This window comes from Anomaloglossus baeobatrachus, chromosome 6 (genome assembly GCF_048569485.1).
Source record: "Anomaloglossus baeobatrachus isolate aAnoBae1 chromosome 6, aAnoBae1.hap1, whole genome shotgun sequence".
In the NCBI taxonomy this organism is placed as follows: Eukaryota; Metazoa; Chordata; class Amphibia; order Anura; family Aromobatidae; genus Anomaloglossus; species Anomaloglossus baeobatrachus.
In genome coordinates, this window is record NC_134358.1 from 462,756,286 (window position 1) to 462,782,607 (window position 26,322).

General features: G+C 42.0%; 1 protein-coding gene across 6 annotated transcripts in view; it reads left to right on the forward strand.

Moving 5' to 3' along the window:
• SATB1 (SATB homeobox 1) overlaps positions 1 to 23,269 on the forward strand; it is a 255,722-nt gene extending 232,453 nt beyond the window's left edge. For 5 of the 6 annotated variants that reach the window (XM_075315301.1, XM_075315298.1, XM_075315303.1 and 2 more), the window contains 2 exons: positions 16,407 to 16,610; positions 16,854 to 23,269. In XM_075315301.1, coding sequence (XP_075171416.1) covers positions 16,407 to 16,610; positions 16,854 to 17,390 — 741 coding nt within the window. In that variant the 3' untranslated portion in view covers positions 17,391 to 23,269. The remainder of the gene's footprint in view (positions 1 to 16,406; positions 16,611 to 16,853) is intronic. The other variant, XM_075315299.1, reaches the window with a different exon arrangement.
• The last annotated feature ends 3,053 nt before the right edge of the window (positions 23,270 to 26,322 follow it).

A 26,322-nucleotide genomic window follows, 5' to 3' on the forward strand; every position in this document is an offset into this window, starting at 1 on the left:
GCTAGTGCGCCGGGGACTGTAGCGCTGTGCGCTGGGCTTATAGTCCCTGCAGATTACTGGGGGACTTTACGTGTGGGGACCGCCGCGCCGACCGCCCCTGGAGCGGCGGCGCAGCTGCGACTTGTAGTGTGCCGGGGACGCGCCGACCGCGCTTTTACGGCGGCGGCGCTTCTAACTTTAGTCCCCGGCTTTTGCGGCCTAGCGCCGCTTCGTTCCCGCCCCCACCCTGTCACTCAGGGACAGGGAGAGACGCTGTTCTATAGCAGCGCCGAGGGCTGGAGCCTTATTTGCATTCTCCAGCCCCCTTTACTAGACACAGTGGGCGCCGGGTTCCCGCTCTTGTCTCGGGCACGCCCTCGGCCCGCCCCTCTCCTCTGGACGCCGGCAGCCATTCCGGCACGCAGAGCGGGAAAACGGAGACACTGAGCTACCAGCACAGGATTCCGGCGCCACACACCCGCTTTTGTGCGGCCGGTAAGCGGCAACTAAAGTGCTGACCCACTAATGCCGAAGTGTCCTGTTGTGCTTTTGTACGGTCGCTATTCAGGATGCAGACCTAGAAACAGCAGCAAAAGATCAGGGGTGCTAAGGCACAGACTCTATATGCTGCTTGTCTTGCATGTGCTGCAGTGTCATGTGTCCTTTATGCTTGTATACTTTACATTGCACTGTAAGGGCTATTCTTGGCTGTCTACCCGCCTAGATGGCTAGACAGCGGCAGCAAACAGCACTGGTGCTAAGGCACAAGCTTTCAATGCTGCTTGGATTGCATGTACTGCAGAGTTTATTTTCATGCTTGTACATTCACTGCATGTCGCTATTCTTGGCTAATGCTCCTTGATGACTAGACAACAGCAGCAGAAAAGCAAGGGTGCTAAGGCACAAGCTTTCAATGCTGCTTGGATTGCATGTGCTGCAGTGGTTATTTTCATGCTTGTATGCTATACATTCACTGTATGTCGCTTTTCCTGGCTAATGCTCCTGAATAACTAGACAACGGCAGCAGAAAAGCAAAGGTGCCAAGGCACAGGCTTTCTATGCTCCTTGTACTGCATGTGCTGAAGTGTTTATTGTACTTCATGCTTGTATGCTATACATTGCACTGTACGGTCGCTATTCTTGGCTAATGCTCCTAGATGGCTAGACAGCAACAGCAAAAAAAAAAAAAAAAAAAAGCATGGGTGCCAAGGCACAGGCTTTCTATGCTGCTTGTACTGCATGCGACTGTTCCAGGACCCCCAGTGTGTGCAATTACTCAACGGGGTCTCTGCTACAGGTGGCCAAAAGAACCACCTGTGATCCCTGTCCAGGGACAGGGACGGAGTTGCAGTTTCCGCTGATATATTGTCTGTGGCTATGACTAACATCTTACAGACTTTGCAGTCCAGACAGACCTTGGGCAATGTTGATTCAATGCCCCTGGCCACCCTGATTTCGAAACAAATCATGGCTCCAGGAGGGTCCCATGCATCCCAGGGTGCAGGCTCTGACACGGACGACAGTCCCAGACGGCCTAAGCGAGCTCCCTAAGAACGGCCCTCGACTTCATCACAGTACTCTCTGTATGATGAGGCAGCCGTAGCTGTTCAGGACTCTGATCCTGAGACCGCTCTCAATCCGGATACACCGGATGGTGACACTATAGTGAATAATCTTATAGCGTCCATCAATGGAAGGTTGGGTATTTCTCCCTCAACTCCTCCAGTGGAGGGGTCAGCTTCACAGCAGAAGAAATCCCTATTTCGGTATCTCAAGCGTATATTGAGTACTTTTCTGGTCACTCTGACTCCAGAGAAGCAGTCCAGGAACACCACGCTTATCCCGATAAGCGTTTTCTCCAACCGTATTGAAGATACGCGTTGTCTCTTCCCCCCTGACGTGCTCAAGCGCTCCAAGGGTGGATCCCCCAATCTCCAGGCTTGCGGCTAGATCTATAGTTGCAGTGGAAGATGGGACTTCACTTAAAGATGCCATTGACAGACAGATAGCCCTATCGGCGGGTCGGTTGCCCCGGCATTCGCAGCCATAGAGGCACTCCAAGCTATTTCAGCTAGTATTGCGCAGAGGGACGCGGTCATATGTACATCTTGGCCGCAGTAGCGTCCTTCACCTCGCAATGTCGGCATTGCGACTCAAGCTGTTTATGCTGTCCTGGACTCTACGAGCCGTACGTCAGTGGCGTCCGCCAACTCCGTGTTGTTACGCTCCTAGTGTTAAGGGATTGGAGCAGATGCTGCTTCCACAAAAGTGCTTAACCAGATTGCCTTTATCTGGTGACAGACTGTTTCGTGAGCGGTTGGATTAAATCATTCAACTGTCCAAGGGTACGGATTCTTCCTTACCCCAGCTATCAAACAAGACCCATCAGGAGAAGGGACAGTCGAGGTTTCGGTCCTTCCCAGGCTCGGGCACGTCCCAATTGCCCTCGTCCAACAGGACTCAAAAGGCTCAGAGGGGCGCAGGTTCCTGGCGGGCTCAATCACGCCCGGAGAAGGCAGCCGGAGGAACCGCTACCAAGGCGGTTTCCTCATGACTTTCAGCACTCTCTCTCCGCGTCCGCGGTCGGTGGCAGACTCCCCCGCTTTAGCGACATTTAACTGCCACAGGTCAATGGCCGGTGGGTGAGAGACAGTTTGTCGCAAAAACTTCCTCACCGGCCGAGCCGAGGCTCTGCTGCAGGCAGTAGGAGTCGTAATCCCGGTTCCTCCTCAGGAACAAGAGACACTTTTTACTCCGATCTGGTCGGGGTGACAAAATAGGACGACTCCTTCCGTTCCGTTCTGGACCTTAAACTGCTCAACAAGCACGTGAAAACCAGGCGGTTCCGGATGGAATCCCTCCGCTCCGTCATTGCCTCAATGTCTCAAGGAGATTTCCTAGCATCAATAGACATCAGGATGCTTATCTCCACGTGCCGATTGCTCCAGAGCACCGGCGTTTGCTACGATTCGTTATTGAAGACGAGCATCTTCGGTTCGTAGCCCTACCCTTCGGTCTGGCGACAGCCCCACGGGTTTTCACCAAGTTCATGGCAGCAGTGGGACCACTCCCGCACTCTCAGGGTCACCCTGTGATCCCTTACTTAGACCATCTACTTGTCAAGGCACTCTTTTAAGAGGCATGCCAACACAGCCTGAACATGGCGCTGGAGACTTCCCAGAGTTTCGGGTGGGTCCTCAACTTTTCAAAGTTAAACCCAATCGCTGGCATATCTTAGCTTGGGGTTTCACACTCTCTCAGCGATGGTGAAGCTTCCACTGGACAAACAGCGGTCACTACAGACGGGGGTGCAGTCTCTCCTTCAAGGAGACACCTCATCCAGAGGCAGTCCCTTTCACGCAGTTTCATCTGCGTCCACTTCAATAGAACATTCTTCGCTAATGGGAGGGGAAGTCGATGTCCCTACACAGGAACGTCCCCCTTTCTCAGACGATCAAGGACTCTCTTCAGAGGAGTCCACTCTTCAGATCAATTGTCTGGAGCTCTGGGCAGTGCATATGGCCCTGCAAGACTTCCTGCAGTGGCTGGAAGGCAAACAAATCCGAATTCAGTCGGACAATCCACAGCGGTGGCATACATCAACCACCAAGGCGGACTACGCAGTCGGCGAGCCTCCCAGGAAGTCCGCCGGATTCTGCTAGGGGTGGAAGACAGAGCATACACCATATCCGCAGTTCACATCCCGGGCGTAGAAAACTGGGAAGCAGACTTCCTCAGTCACCAGGGAGTGGACGCAGGAGAATGGTATCTGCACCCGGACGGGTTTCACGAATCGGCACAACAGCAAGGTCCCGGTTTTCATGACGATCAAAGAGCTCTGGCGACAGGCATCTCACGGTCGGTCAACCGTGGGCACTACCAGACCGGCCAGACTTACTGTCCCAAGGGCCATTTTTCCATCTGAATTCTACGGCCCTGAACCTACTGTGCATTGCGTCCTAGATCCTAGTGTCCTCAGGATTATCCCACGGGGTCGTTGCCACCATGAGACAGGCTATGAAGCCCACGTCTGCTAAGATCTACCACGGAAGTGGAAGATTTTCTTTTACTGGTGCTCTGTACAAGGAGTGTCCCCCTGGCCATTGGCATTGCCTACTTTTCTTTCCTTCCTGCAATCTGGGTTGGAAAAGGGCTTGTCGCTCGGCTCCCTTAAAGGGCAAGTCTCGGCGCTATTGGTGTTTTTTTTTCAGAAGCGTCTAGCACGACGTCCGCAGGTACGCACGTTCCTGCAGGGGGTTTGGTCATATCGTCCCCCCGTACGAGCGGCCGTTAGATCCATGGGATCTGAACAGGGTACTAGTTGCTCTCCAGAAGCCGCCTTTCGAGTCTCTGACGGATGTTTCACTCTCTCGACTATCACGGAAAGTGGCCTTTCTGGTAGCGATCACGTCTCTTCGGAGAGTGTCTGAGCTAGCAGCGCTGTCATCCAAGGCTCCCTTCCTGGTGGTCCACCAGAACAAGGTAGTGCTGCGCCCCATTCAGGAGTTTCTCCCTAAGGTAGTATCCTCGTTTCATATTAATCAGGATATCTCCTTACCTTCTTTTTGTCCTCATCCGGTTCACCGGTATGAAAAGGATTTACATTTGTTAGATCTGGTGAGAGCACTCAGAATCTACATTTCCCGCACGGCGCCCCTGCGCCGCTCTGATGCACTCTTTGTCCTTGTCGCTGGCCAGCGCAAGGGGTCGCAGGCTTCCAAAGCCACCCTGGCTCGATGGATCAAAGAACCAATTCTTGAAGCCTACCGTTCTGCTGGGCTTCCGGTTCCATCAGGGCTGAAGGCCCATTCTACCAGAGCCGTGGGTGCGTCCTGGGCATTACGACACCAGGCTACGGCTCAACAGGTGCGCCAGGCAGCTACCTGGTCGAGTCTGCACATTTTCACCAAACATTATCAGGTGCATACCTATGCTTCGGCGGACGCCAGCCTAGGTAGAAGAGTCCTGCAGGCGGCAGTTGCCTCCCCGTAGGGGAGGGCTGTCTTTGCAGCTCTAACATGAGGTATTTCTTTACCCACCCAGGGACAGCTTTTGGACGTCCCAATCGTCTGGGTCTCCCAATGGAGCGCCGAAGAAGAAGGGAATTTTGTTACTTACCGTAAATTCCTTTTCTTCTAGCTCCTATTGGGAGACCCAGCACCCGCCCTGTTGTCCTTCGGGATTTTTGGTGGTTTTTCGGGTACACATGTTGTTCATGTTGAATGGTTTTTCAGTTCTCCGACGTTACTTCGGAGTGAATTTGTTTAAACCAGTTATTGGCTTTCCTCCTTCTTGCTTTTGCACTAAAACTGGTGAGCCAGTGATCCCACTGGGGGTGTATAGCCAGAAGGGGAGGGGCCTTACACTTTTTAGTGTAATTGCTTTGTGTGGCCTCCGGAGGCAGTGCTATACACCAATCGTCTGGGTCTCCCAATAGGAGCTAGAAGAAAAGGAATTTACGGTAAGTAACAAAATTCCCTTCTTTCATGACTCTAAAAATTGTACATTCATATTGAAGACATCAAAACTATGAATGAAAACATGTGGAATGAAATACTTAAAGTGTGAAACAACTGAAAATATGTCCTTCAAAGTAGCTACCTTTTGGTTTGATTACTGCTTTGCACACTCTTGGCATTCTCTTGATGAGCTTCAAGAGGTAGTCACCGGAAATGGTTTTCCAACAGTCTTGAAGGAGTTCCCAGAGATGCTTAGCACTTGTTGGCCCTTTTGCCTTCACTCTGCGGTCCAGCTCACCCCAAACCATCTCGATTGGGTTCAGGTCTGGTGACTGTGGAGACCAGGTTATCTGGCGTAGCACCCCATCACTCTCCTTCTTAGTCAAATAGCCCTTACACTACCTGGAAGTGTGTTTGGGGTCATTGTCCTGTTGAGAAATAAATGAGGATCCAACTAAACGCAAACCGGATGGAGTAGCATGCCGCTGCAAGATGCTGTGGTAGCCATGCTGGTTTAGTATGCCTTCAATTTTAAATAAATCCCCAACAGTGTCACAAGCAAAGCACCCCCACACCGTCACACCTCCTCCTCCATGCTTCACGGTGGGAACCAGCCATGTAGAGTCCATCCGTTCACCTTTTCTACAAAGACACGGTTGTTGGAGCCAAAGATCTCAAATTTGGACTCATCAGATCAAAGCACAGATTTCCACTGGTCTAATGTCCATTCCTTGTGTTCTTTAGCCCAAACAAGTCTCTTCTGCTTGTTGCCTGTCCTTAGCAGTGGTTTCCTAGCAGCTATTTTACCATGAAGGCCTGCTGCACAAAGTCTCCTCTTAATAGTTGTTCTAGAGATGAGAAGGTGTGTCCAAACTTTTGGTCTGTACTGTATATATATACTGTATATATACTCTGTGTGTATGTGTATATATATATATGTATATAATATATATATATTGAACACATCACCATTTTTCTAAGTAAATATGTTTTTAAAGGTACTGTTGACATGAATTTCTTACCAGATGTTACTAACAACCCATGAAATTCACACAGGCAAAGAAATCAAACCATAGATATCCATAAATTTTGTGATGTGTGATAAGAAATAACAGGGGAAATAAATATTGAAGGCGCTTACTGAAATTTATTTAATGCTTTGTACAAAAGCGGTGATGACCGCTTTTCCTGTATGGAGAAACTAATTACATGCATTGCTTAGGTGTGATTTTGGTCCATTCTTCCACACAAACCCTTTTTAAATCTTGAAGGATCCATGGGCTCCTTTTATGAACTGAGTTTTAGTTGATTCCATACATTTTTTTTATTGTATTCAGGTCCTGTGATTTTCTCAGTCATTCTAGCAGCTTTATTTTCTTTCTCTGAATGCAATTGAGTTTCCTTCTCTGTGTGTTTGGGATCCTTGTCTTGCTGATATGTCCACCATCGTTTCATCTTCATCCTAGTAGATAGCAGCAGATTTTTATCAAGGATATCTCAGTAGATTTGTCCATTCAGCCTTCCTTCAATTACATGAAGTTTGCCAGTGCTGTATGCTGAAGAACAGTCCCAGACCATGATGTTCCCATCTCCAAACTTCACTGTTGGTATGGTGTTTTCGGGGTGATATGTAGTGCCTTTTGGCCTCTAAATATGGTGTGCATTATGGTATCCTAAAAATTCAGTTTTTATCTTATCTGACCAGACTATATGTTCCCAGTATTTCACAGGCTTGTCTAAATGTTGTTAGGCAAACTTTAAACTCACTTGTACATGCTATTTGTTCAGCAATTGTGTATTGCATGATAAGCGTGATACGGGCCATAGAGGTTGAGTATAATACTATGATAATAATAATCTTTATTTATTTAGTGCCAACATATTCCGCAGAGCTTTACAATTCAGAGGTTCAAATTCAGAGGTTCATATACAAACACTAAGGAGTACTTTACACGCTGCGACATCGCTCAAGCGATGTGGTTGGGGTCACTGTGTTTGTGACGCACATCCGGCGCCGTTAGCGACGTCGCAGCGTGTGACAGGCTGGAGCGACCTAAAACGATCGCAAAAAAGACAAAAATCGTTTGTTTTGGAGAGGTCGTTTAATAACAAAAAATCGTTGTCTGGTAAGTAGCGATGTTGTTCCTCGTTCCTGCCGCATCACACATCGCTATGTGTGACGCCGCAGGAGCGACGAACATCTCCTTACCTCCGTCCACCGGCAATGCGGAAGGAAGGAGGTGGGTGGGATGTTACGTCCTGCTCATCTCCGCCCCTCCGCTTCTATTGGCCGGCCACTTATAGACGTCGCGGTGACATCGCGGTGACACCGAACGCACCTCCCCCTTGAGGGAGGGATTGTTCGGCAGTCACAGCGACGTTGCTGAACAGGTATGTGCGTGTGACGCTGCCGTAGCGATATGGCAGCGATCACCAAATATCATTACAATGACGGGGGCAGGTGCTATCGCATCCGAAATCGCTAGCAATTGCTAGCGATGTCGCAGCGTGTAAAGTACCCCTTATTGTTTTCTTTGAAACAATTGTACCTGCTGATTCCAAATCTTTTTCTGTAGCTCTCCACGTGTGGAATTTGCTCTTGGACAGCTCTTATGATGATTCTTTTCACTCTTCTGTCTGAAAACCTGCGAGAAGCACCTGGTCAGGATCATTTTATGGTGAAGTTCTTTCCACTTCTGGATTATGGCCCAAACAGTTCTTACTGGAACCTTCAGTAGTTTTAAAAATTTTCTGCAACCAGAGCCATTAGTACAGTATGTTTTGCAACAATAATGTTGTGTTGCGAAAGTCTTTAGACATCTGACTGGTTTTATCCATCATGAGATGTTTCTTGTGTGGCACATTGATAATGAAACACCATTTTATAAGCATTAGTTGAACCAGCTATTATTTTTCACAAAGTGGCAGGGTTGCTTTCTAATTACTGATTGATGGATCTCCTCTGGTTTCCTGACTCTTCATGGTTTTTTTGCACCTCTCTTTCTTCATGTGTTCAATACTTTTTCCCTTATTACACATGACTACATTTTTTGGACTTCTTTGGTTTCATTTCTTTGCCTGTGTGGACTGGATAGATTGATGGATTGTTGCAGATTTCTGGTGAAAAATTAATGTCAATAGGACCTTTAGAAATATATTAACTTAGAAAATTGGTGACATGTTCAATAGTTGTTTCACTCGCTGTATATACATATATTATATATGTGTGTGTGTGTGTGTGTATGTAGGCAAGTGTGGTGGGAAAAAAAAAGTCAAAGAAAGAGTGCTTTTAAAGTAGAAGTCTTAATAGTTTATTTTTATCAATTAGCAAAATATAAAGTAAATGAACAGACATGAAAATCTAATCAATATTCGTTGTGATCAACCTTTGCCTTTTTATATAGCATCAATTCTCAGTCACACAGTTTTTGAAGAAACTCTGCAGGGATGTTGTTCCAAACATCTTGGAGAACTAGCCACAGATCTGTGGATGTAGGCTTGTGCAAATCCTCCTGCCTTTTCATGTAATGCCAGGCACACTCAATGATGTTGAGTCCGGGCTCTGGGGGTCATATCATCACTTCCAGAATTCATTGTTCTTCTTTTATGCTGAAGATAGCTCTTAATAACATTTGGCTGTATGTTGGGGTCATTGTTCAACTGCAAAATATTGGATATATTTGAATATAAATTGATATATTGGTATATCTGAATATTTGGAGCCAGTCAGTCAGACAATCCTTGATGGTATTACATGATGAATGAGTATTTGTTTCTATTTCTCGCCATTGAGGACACCATTAATGCTCAACTCTCATTTGCTGAAATGCTGCCCAGAACAGGAAAGAAACCTCCACCATGCTTCACTGTTGCCTACAAAAACTGATAAGTGTAACGCTGTCCAACCATTCAGCACACAAATTGTCTCCTGTTCTAGCCAGATATTTACGATTTTGACTCCTTAATCCAGACAGAACATCTGCTGCCATTTTTCTGTACCCCAGTTCCTATATTTTCATGCATAGTTGATTCAATTGGCAACTCGGTCAGTAGCTGGGTATAGCAGGTTCAAACTTGTTGCTGGTATTGTTGGATTTCTTCCTATTTTGTAAACAATTAAGCATGATGTGTCTTCCAGCTGCTCCATTAAGTTTCCTTGAGTAAGTACTGCATCTACAGTCCTCAATGCTGCTCATTTCGTTGTGTTCTAAATTTTGAGAAATACAGGCAGATACTTATCCATCATGCAATACCATTAGGGAGGCATCTGATTAGTTCCAAATGTATTCTACAGCAGAACATCAACGCCAAACATACAGCTAATGTCATTAAGAACTATCTTCAGCGTAAAGTACAAGGATTCCTGGAAGTCGCATGCAGTCCATGATTTGTCCCCACAGAGCCCTAATCTCAATATTATCGAGTCTGTCTGGGATTACATGAAGACAGAAGGATTTCTTTATTTCCACAAACCTACATCCACAAAAGATAGGTGGATAGTTCTCCAAGATGTTTGGAACAACCTGCTTTCAAACTTCCTTAAAAAACTGATGGAAGTGTACCTAGAAAGAATAATGCTTTGATGCTGTTTTGAAGGGATCACATCAATATTGATTTGATGTAGATTTCTCTTTGCTTCATTCCCTTTGCATTTTGTTATTTGATACAAATAAACTATGCAATGATGAAAGGTGTTCATGAGTAAGATGCACCAATTTCATTGAGGGTCTATTGTCTTAATTTATGCCACTTTTGGCCTCCTACCTGCTAAAAAAGAGAGCTGTCCAGAGCTAGTTTAAAAATGCCAAAAGTCACCAAATTTTTATGTAACTACAAGTTGCATAACATTTTTTACAATATTTCAGTCTTTTGCTATAGTTGTGGTGAAAACTGATGAAATGAGTCTTTGTTTTAAAAGGCTCGCTGGCAGTCACAGACTACCATGGATCATACAAAGGCCAAAAAAGTCCAATTGGCACATATAAAAAAAACTGTGTTATTAAAGGGAATCTTTCAGCAGGATTTCACACCAAAACTATTTATATATGTATGTAGCTCTTAGAAACAAAAGCATAGCAATACATGGTCAGTCTGTTTCTCTATTATTGAGAAATCAGCGTTTGAATTCATATTCAAAATTTGGCTGGAGAGCTATTTGCAGATCCAAAACCTGTGTCACTCCAGCTCTATTCCCTGCCTAGCGCGGCTTTACCCTGCTTGACTGACACTTCCTTTACTTGAATTCACACAGCATAGAGGCTATCAGTCAAGTAGGAGGAGGTGCAGAATAGAGCTGGAGTGACAGAGGCTTCTAATCTACAAAGAGCTATTCAACCTCATTTGCATATCAATTTAAACGTTGATTTTTCAGCAACAGAAGAACAGACTGGCCATCTAAAGGTATAGCTGGACTTGTCTTTGAAAGAACTACGTCCACATTAAAATAGTTTTATGGTTGAAATGATTTCCCTTGAGAGTTCAGGGTTCAGTTGGAGATTTATCATTGAGGCCTACAATTATCAAAATATGCCAAAGGTACCTAAACAATTATCTGGCAACATAGTGTCCTGCTGAAGGGATTCTCGGTACTTTAATGTCCTCTGCTTTGGATTAATAGATAAGGATCTTGAATGGAGGTCCTATGAATCTGCCATGAAGTCCAAGTTTGGAATAGCCCTTTAAGCAATGCTTTTTGTAAACTGTAATAATTTACTACTATGTTCTTGCATATTGTTTTACTAGTTATAAACATTCTTTTCTCCATTTTATTGCTTTGGCTGTTGGGATATCATACATGACACATAATGATTGCTCAGGTAGGGTTATCTAAAGGTTACGACGCTCCCAAATATTAAAAGGTTTTAAGCATATAGTTAAGATATTAACTACTCCTACTTTAATAATAAACCTTTAGATAAGTTAATACTCCACCCTTGTTTATAAATCTCCATAATTTGCGAAAGATTCATGAAAGGCTTACAGAACTAATGAAAATTATATAAAACTGGGAGTGGCGCACTATAATTAAGAGCTTGTGCAAACTATCATCTTCACTGTCTCTCGTTAAATCACCGAAAATCTACAGTATGACTGTGATCTCCTCGTATGTAGATGATTGGATTTCTACCTCCGAGTTCAGCTCTGCTGTATATAAATTAATGATAAACACTCGGTTTTGAGGACCTTATATATTTGAATAAAATGACATTGAAATTATTTTCGGCATATTCTTGCTTACTGTTGCAAGACAGCTGCAGATGGTGCCTGGTTGCGGTGCAGTGCATAACAATATTTCTAGTGTGACAGATGGATTTAAGACCTTTATTTCACAATAAATTTAACTTTACAATACATAACTTTACAGGATTTGTGTTGTATGTAGCAGGTTTGAACAGAGCCCGGCATTCATCTGCATGGCATTTTCAGTTCATACATAACTCGTGCCAACGAGTTAAAGGAAGAGGCAAGCAAAGTTATTGGCTTCCGCTAAAGGCTGAATTTTGAGGAGAAACAGGGTGTTTGGAACAGAAGGTGTCAAATTAAACTTTGTCAGATTGAAAAGTAGCGACATCCTGAAAGTTCAAGTGATTTGACTGAGTTGTGTTTATTCATGTTTTTTCCTTTTATTTAATTTTGTTTTTTTAATCAACCAAGACATTTTGTTTTTAAAAAAAAAAGAAAACCTAATAAATATACGTATTATTTTATTATCATTTTGTGTTCATAATATCATTGAGTGCATGGTTCTTTACATGTGAAAAGGGTTTGCATACAACTTACAATTAAAAAACTGAGCTTGACAGACTGGGACAGTGGGGAGAGGCCTCTGATCTTGTGGGTTTACATTCTATAGGATAATGGAGAGGGAGACAGCAGATCAAGGTGGGGGGAATTAGTGCAACTCTGGTGGTGGTGAGGTGGCAACTGGGTTATTGCAGGGTGTAAGTTTTCTTAGAGATGGATTTTCCAAGTTCAGTTTGAAAGTTCCGAATGTGGAGTATAATCAAACGTGTTGGGTCAAAAATTCTACAGGGTCGAGGATACTTAAGAGAAGTCTTGGAGGTGATTGAGTGAGAAATGTACAAGTGTGGAGGAGACAAAGACGTCTTGAAAGGACCATAAATTGTAAGAAGAGATCAGGAGGTTAATTCGGATATATATGGAGGAGCCAGATTATTAATGGCTTTATACGTCATTGTTAATAGTTTGAACTGAATATGTTGGGCAATTGGGAGCTAAGTAGAGGAGAAGCCAGGAGAAAGGTGGACTAGTCAGAAAGCAGATTTAAGGACGGACTGCAAGGTGCTAGATTGTTATCAGAGCGGCCATAGATTGCAGTAGTTGAGGCGGGAGATGATAAGGGCATTGTTACGGGGGCTGTCGGATAATAAGCGAATGGAAGGTTATCCGACAGTCAGGGTCCACCGTGCAGAGCTCTGCTGCAGAGTAGGGCAGAGGATAGGGGAAACCTGTACCACCAAAGTGGTACTGACACTGTTACGTCACAGTGTCACCAAGGCCAATAGCGGCGTATACTGTTTAAGTCACAGCGACTACCTCTAAGCATAACATAGGAGTGGAAATGCAAAAGAGTGAGGAATACAACATAAAAGTGCAAAGAAGTGTCACAATCTGTGAGCGTGAAAGCACCTGTCTCAGTTAACAGTCACAGAGACTAAGGCGGGCTTTGCACGCTGCGACATCAGTAACAATGTGTTACCGATGCTGCAGCGATAGTCCCGCCCCCGTCGCACGTTCGATATATAGTGAAAGCTGCCGTACCGATTATTATCGCTACGGCAGCTTTACACACACATACCTGCCGTGCGACGTCCCTCTGGCCGGCGACCCGCCTCCTTCCTTAGGGGGCGGGTCGTGCGGCGTCACAGTGACGTCACACGGCAGGCGGCCAATTGAAGCGGAGGGGCGGAGATGAGCAGGATGTAAACATCCCGCCCACCTCCGTCCTTCTCATTGCAGCCGGCGGCAGGTAAGGTGAAGTTCCTCGCTCCTGCGGCTTCATACACAGCGATGTGTGCTGCCGCAGGAGCGAGGAACAACATCGCACCTGTCGCAGCACCGGCATTATGGAAATGTCGGAGGCTGCAGCGATGATACGATAACGACGCTTTTGCGCTCGTTCATCGTATCAAAAAGGATTTGCACGTTGCGATATCGACTGCGACGCCGGATGTGCGTCACTTTCGATTTGACCCCACCGACATCGCACGTGCAATGTCGCAACGTGCAAAGCCCGCCTAAGTGTAGTGTGTGCAATATGGCACCTACCTATGTCCGCTCTACTTGGGGTGCAAGGATGCAGACAGCAGCAATGCTGCTAGCTTGAAACTCCTGCCTATGACCGCTCCCCTAGTGTGCGAGGATACGGACAGCTGCAGGAGGCAGCGTAGTGGAGCGTTACCCTAGAAGGCAACGACCACCTGACCTACCTATGTCCGCTCCACTAAGGTGCGAGGACACGGACAACAGCACAGCTGAAAGGTACAGGAGCACTACCCTACCGATAGCGCTCACCTCAGAGTTGAACCACAAGGCCCAGTCAGACCATGTGCAGCAAGCACCTGCCTATGTCCGCTCCACTAAGGTGCGAGGATACGGACCACAGCATAAGCTGCAAGGTACAAGAGCGTTACCCTACCGATAACGCTCACCTAGATAGACAATAGGTGCCGCAAGGGACATGCACAGAGCGTCTACTCCTATTCAGGAACCAAGAGGACTGAGCGCCGAGCAGCATGTGTTAGGGTCTTATATAGACTCTGTGCCTCATCCAAGATGGAGGACACCAGCCAATCCGCTGCGAGAATCGTCAGCAATGACGTCACACTGGCCTATCACAGAGCAAAGCGTCATAAGCACATGACCAGCGGCCAATCGGCTTAGAATGTGTCAGAGACATGTGACCTCGTGTCAGCGATGATGTCACCCGCACATGTGCAGTGGCTCCAAGATAGGACTTAGTCTCCAGCGCTCGCACATGCTCAGTAGCATGCAATCAGAACATAGTCTCCAGCGCCACACAGACCTGGGACCAAGATATAGCATAGCCAGACCACAGCAAAGGATAAGGAGACACACAGATCTCCAGAAACGGGAACCGTAACAGGCATGCACTAGCATTTTAATACATTAATGCATATATATGCCCGGTTCAAGGCAATCTGAATTTGGTTAGAACATTTCTAAAAAAAATTGGCTTTTCCCGATGGCAGCAGACCACTAGGTATGAAATTCATAGAAGGCTTGGAAAAGAGTGAAAAATATATATAACCTCATCACTCACCTGTCCTGCTGCCGCAGTACCACAATATGGACCTCTGGTTTCTCCTGTACATAATATGAGGTGAAGTAAAGAAGTTTAAGAGAATTATTGAGAGGACTAGACAGGGTATTGCGGAGTCGGAACAAGTGACCCTTGAAGTTTTTTATTGTTTTTGTTTTTCACCCTACATTTATTATGCTCTGGGGTCTGGAGAGAACCCAGAACATGCAAGAACAATCAATTCACATTGAATAAGTTTGATGCAAATTTAATGTCCTGGCTAATATTAGCAAGTTTGAATTTCGACATATTTGCCCATGACCAATGGTGGACAGTATAAAACTTAGTGGTTAATAGCATATAACTGCGTAACTTACTTGACAGCGCATACAGGACATTCTGAAAACAGTGTTTCAAAGTAACGTGGTCATGATTGTGTTGTAAGCTAAAAGTAAACCTTTTGTTTTATTATGGTCATTCAAAGGTGACTTTTAATATCCAAGAATGTGACATACATAACTTATACAGCCACATTACATTTTTATGATATGATTCATCCTTAGTAATATTTTATTAAGAATAAACAACTGTTGTACATAAGTTTATTGTTAGAATGAGCACAAAAATGCATTGAAACATGGATCTGTTTAAGAAGGACCAATATATGAGAAATTAAAAAAAGTGGGAGATGTTCTTTGGTTTTTGTTTTTCTATGCATATGATATTAATGTTTGTGTGTCTATATAATATACTTAATTTTAACAACTCTGAAACGTCTAAATCACAGAAACACTAATGGGCACACAAAAATTATTGGTTACATGTGACCTCAATCTGAATTTCTTTTTTCACAACTAGGTCGATACATGTATAACTGCTATGTTTGGTTTGTATAGATGATTACTGTATTTTACTTTTTCTAAGACATTTTGAAAATCCATATTAGAAATATAAATTATTTTTCTAAAAAAAAAAGATGGCAATATATTATACTACTGTTTAAATTGCATGTAAAGGTATGGGAAAAATGCATTTTTAAAAAAGGATTGTCTGGTCTTAATCCACAAATCTATTCATTCTATGTGAATGCAGACTTATGAATCCTCACACTTTACGCACTGTGTACTGCAAGGATTCACTTCTTTCAAAACCCTGAATGGTGGTCATGTTGGCTCGAGTATGTGATATGGATACTCCCAGCTAGAATCCAACTATAGGGATGCGTGCTCTCTCAGCACGCATCCCTACAGCATGTTTGCATTGAGCAAGACTACTCCCCTCTAGTTGAAATATAGCCAGGATTATGTATATCGCATTCTCTCGGCAATTTGACCGCCGTTCCTGATGCTGAAACAAGTGAATCCTCACAGTGCACAGTGCCTGAAATGTGAGGATTCATAAGTCTCCACTGTTATAGAGTGACTACAGCTTTTTGGAGTTAAACCTGACAACCCCTTTAATGTTTTAACTCTTCACACTGGTGTGCAGGAAAAGTGCTGTATATCAGTATAGTGAGTGCCAAAGAAAATAGCTCGTATCTGCACTTTTTACGATAACACTGAATGTTATACAGATCCAAAGGAGAGACTTTGGCAAATAAAACACATGAAAAATGATTCAATTAGAAATACAGTTTTGAATATGTAATGAAACAAGGTTGATTTGTTTTTTTCATTCATTTCCAGGGTTGGTTGTGTGAATTATTGAGATGGAAAGAAGATCCTTCACCAGAAAACAGGACTCTGTGGGAAAATCTCTCCATGATTCGAAGGTTTCTAAGTCTTCCCCAAACAGAAAGAGATGTTATTTATGAACAAGAAAGTAACGCGGTCCATCAGCACGGCGATCGACCATCCCATATGATCCACGTTTCTGCAGAACAGATTCAGGTCAGTAAGCTACATAAAAATATTACCCAATAGACCGAATTTAGTACTGTAAGCTTTGATAGGACTGGTATGATGGGATAATTGATTAATGCATAAGTTTAACATAGCTGCTGACTAGAATTTAAAAAATTACAAGAATGGCTTAATGATATGGTATTCAGGTCAGTATGTGGAATTTTGAAAACATTTTTACAATGTAGGAGACGTTTTATGAAATTGCTTACAATTTTCACTTAATTTTAGCAGCAGCAACAACAACAGCAGCAGCAACAACAACAGCAGCAACAACAGCAGCAGCCACCACCACAGCAGCAGCCACAGCAACAAACACCACAGCCACCAGGTCCAAGGTTGCCCCCTAGACAGCCCACTGTGGCATCTCCAGCAGAATCTGAAGAAGAAAACCGCCAACAGTCTCGTCCACGAACAAAGATTTCTGTTGAGGCACTGGGTATTTTACAGAGCTTCATTCAAGATGTTGGTCTGTACCCAGATGAAGAAGCCATTCAAACATTGTCCGCTCAGCTCGATCTACCCAAGTTCACAATTATCAAGTTTTTCCAGAATCAGCGTTACTATCTGAAACATCATGGGAAGCTGAAAGACAATTCTGGCCTAGAGGTAGATGTTGCGGAATACGAAGAGGATGACTTGTCCAAGGATATGGAAATGGAAACCCAAGACAAAAGTACTAGTATTCTCTTTTCAGTTAAGCTTGAAGACAATTTAACTGGAGAAAGGAACACTGACATTACTGCAGACCTGAATGACTTATCGTAAAGTATTATTTTTATTGTTCACTTGTTAAATTGGTATTACTAATCCCTGTTCCATCCTAGGTACTGTCAGTAACTTTCTGTTGTACGTTGTATGGCCCAATGAATCTTGGGGAAAAAAAAAAACTTGCACAAAAAAAAGGAAATGATACAGACTGTATTTAATGTTTTACTCTGTCTATAAGCTTCTCTTAGCTCCAGAAAAAAAAAAATTACTGAATCTGGTTCCGAGATCTGTATTCACTGGATAATCCACAACATACTTGACGAGCATGAATTTAGCCCAGATGAATCGAAATCTGGAGCCTTGAAATAAACATACAGAACCTTCAGTGGGGTTTTAATTTCTGTTTTCCTGTTCTAATCCACACTTGATCTTCAGAAAGTCATGCTTATATATAAATATATAGGAGAGTATGTTACTCTTGCACAGTCGTAGGGTGCCGAAAAAGCTCTATGCTGTGAGATGCAGTTTAAAATGATAACATGCCAACAAATGCCTTGTGTTATATGGCACTGCCGTAATTTAAACTTCTTATGTTCTCTTTTTGGAAATAGTCACTGTATTTTTTTTTTGGTTCCTATTTTGTTTTATTGGTTATAAAAAGAAGACTATGTACACATTTGGTCCCATTATCTGTAGATTCCGCAGCCTCATGTTGTAATTACTTTTTGGGGACAATGTTATTTTTATTTTTTTTTTGTATGTAATATTGCTTATCTTCGTTACCATACTGATTCTTATTTTTTTTTTCTATTTATATATGTATTTTGATGGGCAGTAAAACAAAGTGTCTTAAAAGTTTTAAATAGAGAAAATGTGCTTTACAGAGTTGCCTATAAAAAAGTGCTCTATGTTATCCAAGCAATTCATACTATAAGCTTCACTCTTATTGTGGTATGCAATTTTTACTATCATGCAAACAAGCTTAGGTAAATAAAACAAAATAGATCACCTTAGAAACTTATGCAATTAATGTGAAAAAAAAAATAATTGATGTGTGCAATGTGTCTTCCCTTGGTTTACAATCAATTTTCAAGCTACATCTGTACAAAGTTTCTGTATAAAAGTGTATTTCTTTTTTTTTTATGAGTTTATGCCTATGAAAACACCAGTTATTTTGTTACAGCTGGCTGTTTTTATAAATGTATCACAATTTTCTTTATGCAAAGATGTTCCGACTAGAAGTGGTTATTGACTGTAACTACACAATTAAAATTGTTTGTATGGTATGATATGGTAAGGTTTGTGTCTGTGTACAGTACATAACAGGACAGCTGTGAATAGTTCACAATCCAAGAGTCTAAACTTGTGTCAACTCTAAATTCCACTTTCTGGCCATACATGAGTTATTTCGGGGAAAAAAAAAGTCAGTTTTTAGCGAGTCAAGAGAATTACAAACATTGAAATATCAAATTGTTTTCAGCTATAGAGCAGATGCTCCCATTGTCACCAACTAAAATGGCAATAATATTCTACATACTCCTTAACATATATAATCTAAAAATCTATAATTATGTAGTCTAACATTTATAAATATTTTAAGCTGTCAAGTAAAATACTAACCATGAAATAAACATTGCAATGACTTTTTCAAGACAATGAATTATTTATATGTGTCCCGAAAGCTGCTTATTCTGTAGGTGCAGGAGTTCCAACAAAGTTGGAGGCAAATAATGGTACTAAACAAAAAGGAAGAGCTTTCCTAAAGCCCTGTTCACATTCTATCCAGGCGTTCCATCATAATCACCGGCGAACAGAATTCCAACGAAGCCATAGACTTGCAATTACATGAACAACTCTATTTTTGTTTATTTTTTTCTGAAAATGTCCATCAAGCACAAAAATGTAGTAGATATTTTGCCTCTTAGCAATTCATAGCTTTGTCCAGGCTTTCATTTTTTTCCTGTTTTTATGGTAATTCAGACAGAACAGCAGATAAAATGCATAAACACTATATAAATAAAACTTAATGAAATTATTTGGAGAAAAAAAATACTTGTCCAAATGGATCTTCTGAATTTATTGTGGGGTTAGCCTTACTTATGTTGTCCTCGGCTCCCTAAAGCTTTGTTTACTATGGTATGAAACATTTCAATGGAGACACTCCTTAACCCCTTCAGCCCCGGGGCACTTTCCGTTTTTGCGTTTTTGTTTTTTGCTCCCCTTCTTCCGAGAGCCATAACTTTTTTATTTTTCCATCAATCTTGCCATATGGGGGCTTGTTTTTTGCGGGACAAGTTGTACTTTTAAATGAAACCATAAGTTTTACCATATGGTGTACTGGAAAACAGCAAAAAAATTCCAAATGCAGAAAAATTGCAAAAAAAGTGTGATGGCACAATAGTTTTTGGGATGTTTAATTCACGGTGTTCACTATATGGTAAAACTGATGTGTGGGTATGATTCCTGAGGTCGGTGCGAGTTTGTAGACACCAAACATGTATAGGTTTACTTGTATCTAAGGGGTTAAAAAAAAATTCACAAGTTCGTCCAATAAATGTGGCGCACGTTTTGCGTCATTTTCCGAAACACATAGCGTTCTTATTTTTTGGGATCTATGGCTCAGTGACAGCTTATTTTTTGCGTCTCGAGCTGATGTTTCTAATGGTACCATTTTTGCGCAGATGCTACGTTTTGATCGCCTGTTATTGCATTTTGCGTAAAACTTGCGGCGACCAAAAAACGTAATTTTGGCGTTTGGAATTTTGTTTGCTACTACGCAGTTTACCAATCAGATTAATTGATTTTATATTTTGATAGATCGGGCATATCTGAACGCGGCGATAACAAATATGTGTATATTTATTTATTTTTTAACCCTTTAATTTTCAATGAGGGGAAAGGGGGGTAATTTGAACTTTTAGGTTTTTGGTTTTTTTTTTATTTTTTAAAACTTTTTTTTTTACTTTTTTTTTTTTAGTTTACTAGTCCCCCTAGGGGGCTATAGCGATCAGCAATCCGATCGCTATTATCTATCTGCTGATCACAGCTATACAGCTGTAAACAGCAGATACAGTCACTTTGTTTTTCCCTCTGCTCTCGGCCGAGGGAAAACGAAAGTGAAACATCATAGCTGCAGGCGTCATCACATGACCCTGTGCTACGATAGCAACCACCGATAGTCACGTGATCACGCACGTGACTTCCGGTGGGGGCGGCGGTAAGTAAAAAACATGGACGCGCGCATTTAGATCTTGCTGCCAGACTTTGGCATTAAGATTTAAGGGGTTAATGGCCGCGGGTGGAAGTGATTCCACCCGCGGCTAGCAGGCACACATGTCAGCTATTGAAAACAGCTGACATGTGTGCCGACCGCTGCCGCCTGCCCGCGGGAGGGGGCGGGGCTTAACGGGACACGCTCCATGACGGATATATCCGTCCATGGTCGTGAAGGGGTTAAAAACCACCATCATCATTGACAAGAATACAATAGATTGTTCAAGTACAAAACAGTATTACTTGTGAAAATTCATTTCCATGGTGAACAATATGTAACTTAATTTTTGTTTCTGACTAACAAGGGGTATTTATATAAATTTGGTATTAATTCCACACAAAGTTTGCTTTTGTGACTAGGAAAATATGATATGCTGTATAGTTTTACAAAATGTCTACAAAATACTTAGAAGTGAGTTGTTTTTTCTGATTAAATGGTTAATCGATTCACATACTGTTCTTGGTAGTGTTCAAAGTTCAGTACGATCTGGTGGAAGCTCTTTTCTCCAAGAACTCGTGTTCTTCTTGGATTTATCAAGATAGCCATAAAAGGTATGGACCATTCGACAGTTCATTGTACCATAGCTCTTCACCCAAGCCTCACCCAGCTCTGTAGTTTTCCACCTTGTATAAAATGCCCTGATCCAATGTGATAAAGCTTTTCCAAGCTTTCTTCTTAATTCTGAAGGGCTTAGAAAATCCAAGTTTGCTCGAAAATGGGTGTATTTCAAATGATCACTTGTATAGAAATTCACTGCACACTCTGGAAGCGCTAGAACTACGAAGTGATGTATCCAAATTTTTAGGACAGTGCATCCTACAAAAGTTATATCATGGAAAAAATCGGAAAAATCTAGCTATTCTTGCAACATAAATAGTGGTAGGGTAGATGTAGTCACTGTACAGCGCCAGGTAGTTACTTGACAGTCATTTTGACAAAGACCCGGGAGAGTTGAAACGTTGAGCCATTATTTATGTTTCATAGATCATTTTATTTTTCTGATTTTCCATTGAGACACCTTTGTATGACACATTGAACAAGTCACTTAATTTAGGCATCATTTGTAGAGTGTTCAGTGAATATCTATACATTATTGGCGGCGGGCATCCACCCCGGTGTTCTTGTTCAGTCCACATTTTCTTGACTCAAATTATTACGGTCATAGTCACATGGTCACAATATTTGTGGGGTATAATTTTATAAAATATGGGAAATTGCAACTGAGATAAGCAATTTGAAAATATCGCTTTTTTGTACATAGTGTAATCCAATTGGTTTAGAAGGAAAAACTATTTGATTAGTATATTGTTTGGATAGCCCATCAGTGTGTTCAGTAGGTAGTCAATCACACAGTCTGACAGAATGAAGAGAATGTGGTCATCTGGTAAGTAATCATGGAATATCGATGGGGCAGTGGTGGCCTTTCTTCTGTTGGTCAGCAGTGATTCACACATTGATGGCCTATGCTTTTTTCCCTCTTTTAACCATTTCAAGATATATGCATTCATCTTATCAAATATCTTTTTTTCACCCAATGGTAATTGATGGATGAATACATTGTATGTCATCAGAAGCTATAACTTTTAGGGAAGATTAATGTATTGGCCTGACTCAGCATTAATTATTGACCGCACACAACAACATTTTACTAAAAATGAGTATAATTGGATTGGATTGCAAAGTTGCATATGCAAGTTGTGAATAAGTAGAATGCTTCATGTACTGTAATACAGGACATTGATTCAGATATTAAAGGCGATTATGAATATTAAGATAAAAACGGAGAGCACTATCAACAAATATGGACGTGATTTTGTGGCACTAATATTTTAAGCATTACAGGTTCTCCTCCCTTGCGTAGACCTGCTTAATTATTAGTTTAGCCATTCTCAGAGACTGAACGACTTTCCTGTTCTAAAAACCAAAGTGATGTAGAGGTGTCGACCAGACTTGTTCATTGGTCTTCTCCAGTTGACAAAAAAACACACTGTACATGAGAAAGCTATTTTTCAATTGTTGGAGGCCGATTAATATGTCCCGCTATATGCGCCTCCATCCTCGGCCATTTTTATGACCGTAGTCCTGTGCAGTCTGCGAGGAAGGCAACAATATCAAGTATCGTAGATTGGTAGAGTTGGAAGGGACCTCAAGAGCCATCGGGTCCAACCCCCTGCGAGTGCAGTCTTTCCTAAATCATCTCAACTATATGTTTATCTAGTTTCCGCTTGAAGAAGTACAGTAAGAGAACCTGTAATACGTATATATTAAGAAGTGCCATAAAAATCCCGCTATATTTGTGAATAAACTTAAAGTTGACCATCCCTTTAAGACTATGGGACACCAATAACGCTTGGTAACATGAGCAATGATATAATGTAAAGTTATTCCATGTTGTTTTCATATTTTTTGTAAAATCTTTTGTTCAGCGTGTACCCAGAATTTGTTTTCATATTTCATGCATTTTTGCATAAGACCGATACATATGTAACCAGATATTTCAATTCTTTGCAGTAGTATATTGGGTCAAACGTTTAGCTTCATTTTGCTCTGTGTATTAGTCATCTTTATGACCGATGATCAGTAAGTGCAGGGCACCCTAATAATAAAATCTTAAGGAAAAAAACCTATTGACCAGTACTTTCAATAAAATGTCTCCACTAAATGTATAATTCTACTGAAGTGGTTCATTTAATTGACCTTTATTGAATGCAATGCATTTCCGCTCTGTAGTGATCAATAAGTGTAACATTTACAATGTGTACAGAAGCTGCTATTCACTTGTACATAGTGCACATGGTCTGTATTATTTCAGTTATTCCTTGGTGATTTCTCAGGATGGAGTGTATGATCTTGGGCTTCACTTGTCTTTACTATACTGCTAAGCTTCACTCAATTATAGGTATGTCCTCCTGAGACAACCCCTATCAAAATGTTTCCAGCAACTATCAAATTTCGCCAGAAGCCGTGGCCAGAAAAGCATTGACCCTACATGCAGTACCACATAGTGGCCCATGACGTAAATATCACCCATGCAGCACAAACATGGCTTGAGTTTGGCAAACTGAAGCCGCTGGTAACATATCTGTTTTGTTTTCTCATATTGAGGTGCCTCCTCAATAATCTCCATATGCCATAAAATGACTTCTGGCGGAGAAGCATGTGACCAAATTGGTACCAGCTTCCTCCAATAGAAAAACAAATTTCCCACATAGCCTAATAGAGTCTCTGGAGGAACCAGCACATTTGGGTATTACACAGGCAACTCATTCATTTTTGTGAAAACTGTGTTACGCTCCATTCTCCCTTTGGTGGCGCTGCAGGGAAATCCAATATTTGCTGGGGGCCTTTTTTGCTTATTTTTAGAGAGCCTATTTAACAAATAGGGATTGTCCAAAGAAGACAACCATTGTTTAGGCTCATCTTTTCAAGCTTTATGCTTGGACCAATGCCCTTTTAGTAGCCTGTCTTGTGGCTAAATTAGCCTTTCTTTCATTATTCTGTAAGATAACATAAGAAAAGTTTTGAAAGTGAAAGTCAATCCTGCCAGGGAATAATATTGTGTGACATCTGATACTACACAGAAATACCAGCATTACTGAGGAAGCAATTGTACTCCATACTACAATGCGGCGAGTTATTTGCCTTACTGTATTATACATGCCATACACGTCCACAAAAACAGCCATCAACAATATTTGCTATTTTAATGTCTGAAGCTAAAACTTGATCTAGAGCAAAAATTAAATAAAATAAAAAGTCCTCTGACAGTATGGGGCCATTAGACCTCTATTTGGAGTTAATGTGTGTAACTAAATTAATAAATGGCATTTGCAGGTCTTCAAATATTCTAATCGTCCACGATAGTATAGAAATTTATTTTCAACACGAGTCATTTGAATGTTACTAATACTGAATAATTGAGTAATGCTAAATTCTGTAACAGCTGCACATTCTGCACAGAAGAGAGGAGCAGGTGCCATCAAGGAGTCTTGAAATACCATGCCTTCAATATCACATCTCGGGGAACACTATCTGAATATGTAATTCACTTATTAGTTGTCCATTTAAACTGATTTTTACACAATATAGAGTACAATGGATTAGTGACACCTAATACACCTCTGATACAAGCAGTTACATTACAATTACTGACATCAGACAGTCTTGTATTTGCAATCTGAAAATTGGTCAAATCCTAATCCAATTAATACAGTAGATTTTTACAATGAAATTATAAACCCCAAGATCCATTTTGTGCTCATCATACTGTCAAACTCGCTAAATTACAACTATTTCACCTTCCCAAATCTTAAACCACAGAGATCTATATAAAGCTGGAATAGATTACATCAGGAACAGGTGACACCGGGAACCATTGATGGTTTAAAAAAAGAAAGCTTAGATATCTAGAAAAACACATACTTATATAAATGTATACAGTTCAAGAGGGAGAAATTAACCTGTTAGAGCACACTGGTTCATGCATTATGGTTTTACCTATACTCCTTTCCTTCATACAACTATATAAGAAAACTGACCAGCAGCTTCCACAAATGTGGACAAGCGCCAACCAAAAAACAACATAACTACAAAAGCATATCTAGTGGCACTTAGTATTATAAGGGTATATTAGCATTGCATTACTGCTATAAGAATATTGGAGAATGGAGAAAAATGCATAACTATTGTGAAAAATGAGTAAAAAGAAATAGGCATTGCATTACTGGTTTGGAAGTATTGACAAAAAGAGATTCTTAGCTTATGTATTGGCCATTCCATGTGAACCCGATAACCAGCGGCAAGGTGATCTCATTTTATCGGGAACCTAACTGTAAATATCTCTATGGCTGCAGACACCTTAGCTTATGGCATCCGATGTGAGAGCAACAGATGTGATATGCTAATGACCCCCGGCTCAGGCTCTGCTGCAAGTGTGAATCAAGTGTCATGCAACTGTGACCGGATCTTGCGATCGGGTCACAGCTGTGAAGCTGAGGGTGGGCGCTGCGGAGGAGAGGGAGGAGTTACTCCCCCCCATCTCCTCCATTGTCAGCCTGTGTGTATATCGCACTGCACTTGGATAACATCTGAGTGCAGTCTGACGTTTCTCTCACACCCATTCACTTAAATGTCAGCTGATTTGTACAGCTGACATGTGTGCCTAGCAGGCACGAGCAGATCCGCGATCTGCCCATACCTATTAACCCCTTAAATGTGACAGCGCCATTATAATCATGGTCACAATTAAAGTTTACTCACCACCCGACACCAGAAGTCACGTGACGTGATCACGTGGATTCGATGCTTGTCATGGTAGCACAGGGTCATGTGATGATTCCTGTAGCTCACATGACTCACTCCTGTTTCACCCGGCCGAGAGCTGTGTAAGACAGGAGATGAGCATATCTGGTGTTCACAGCTATGTAGTTGTGATCAACAGATATGGAAGAGCGACCAGACTGCTGATCCTTATAGTCACCTAGGGGTACTAGTAAAATAAAATTAAAAAAAAAAAAATAAACCTAAAAGTTCAAATCACCCCCCTTTCGCCCCATTGAAAATTAAAGGGTTAAAAAACAAAAAAATATACACAGATTTGGTATCACCGCATTCAGAAATGCCCAATCTATCAAAATAAAAATAAATTAATCTGATCGGTAAATGGCGTAGCGGCAAAAAAAATTACAAATGCCAAAATTATTTTTTTTGGTTGTG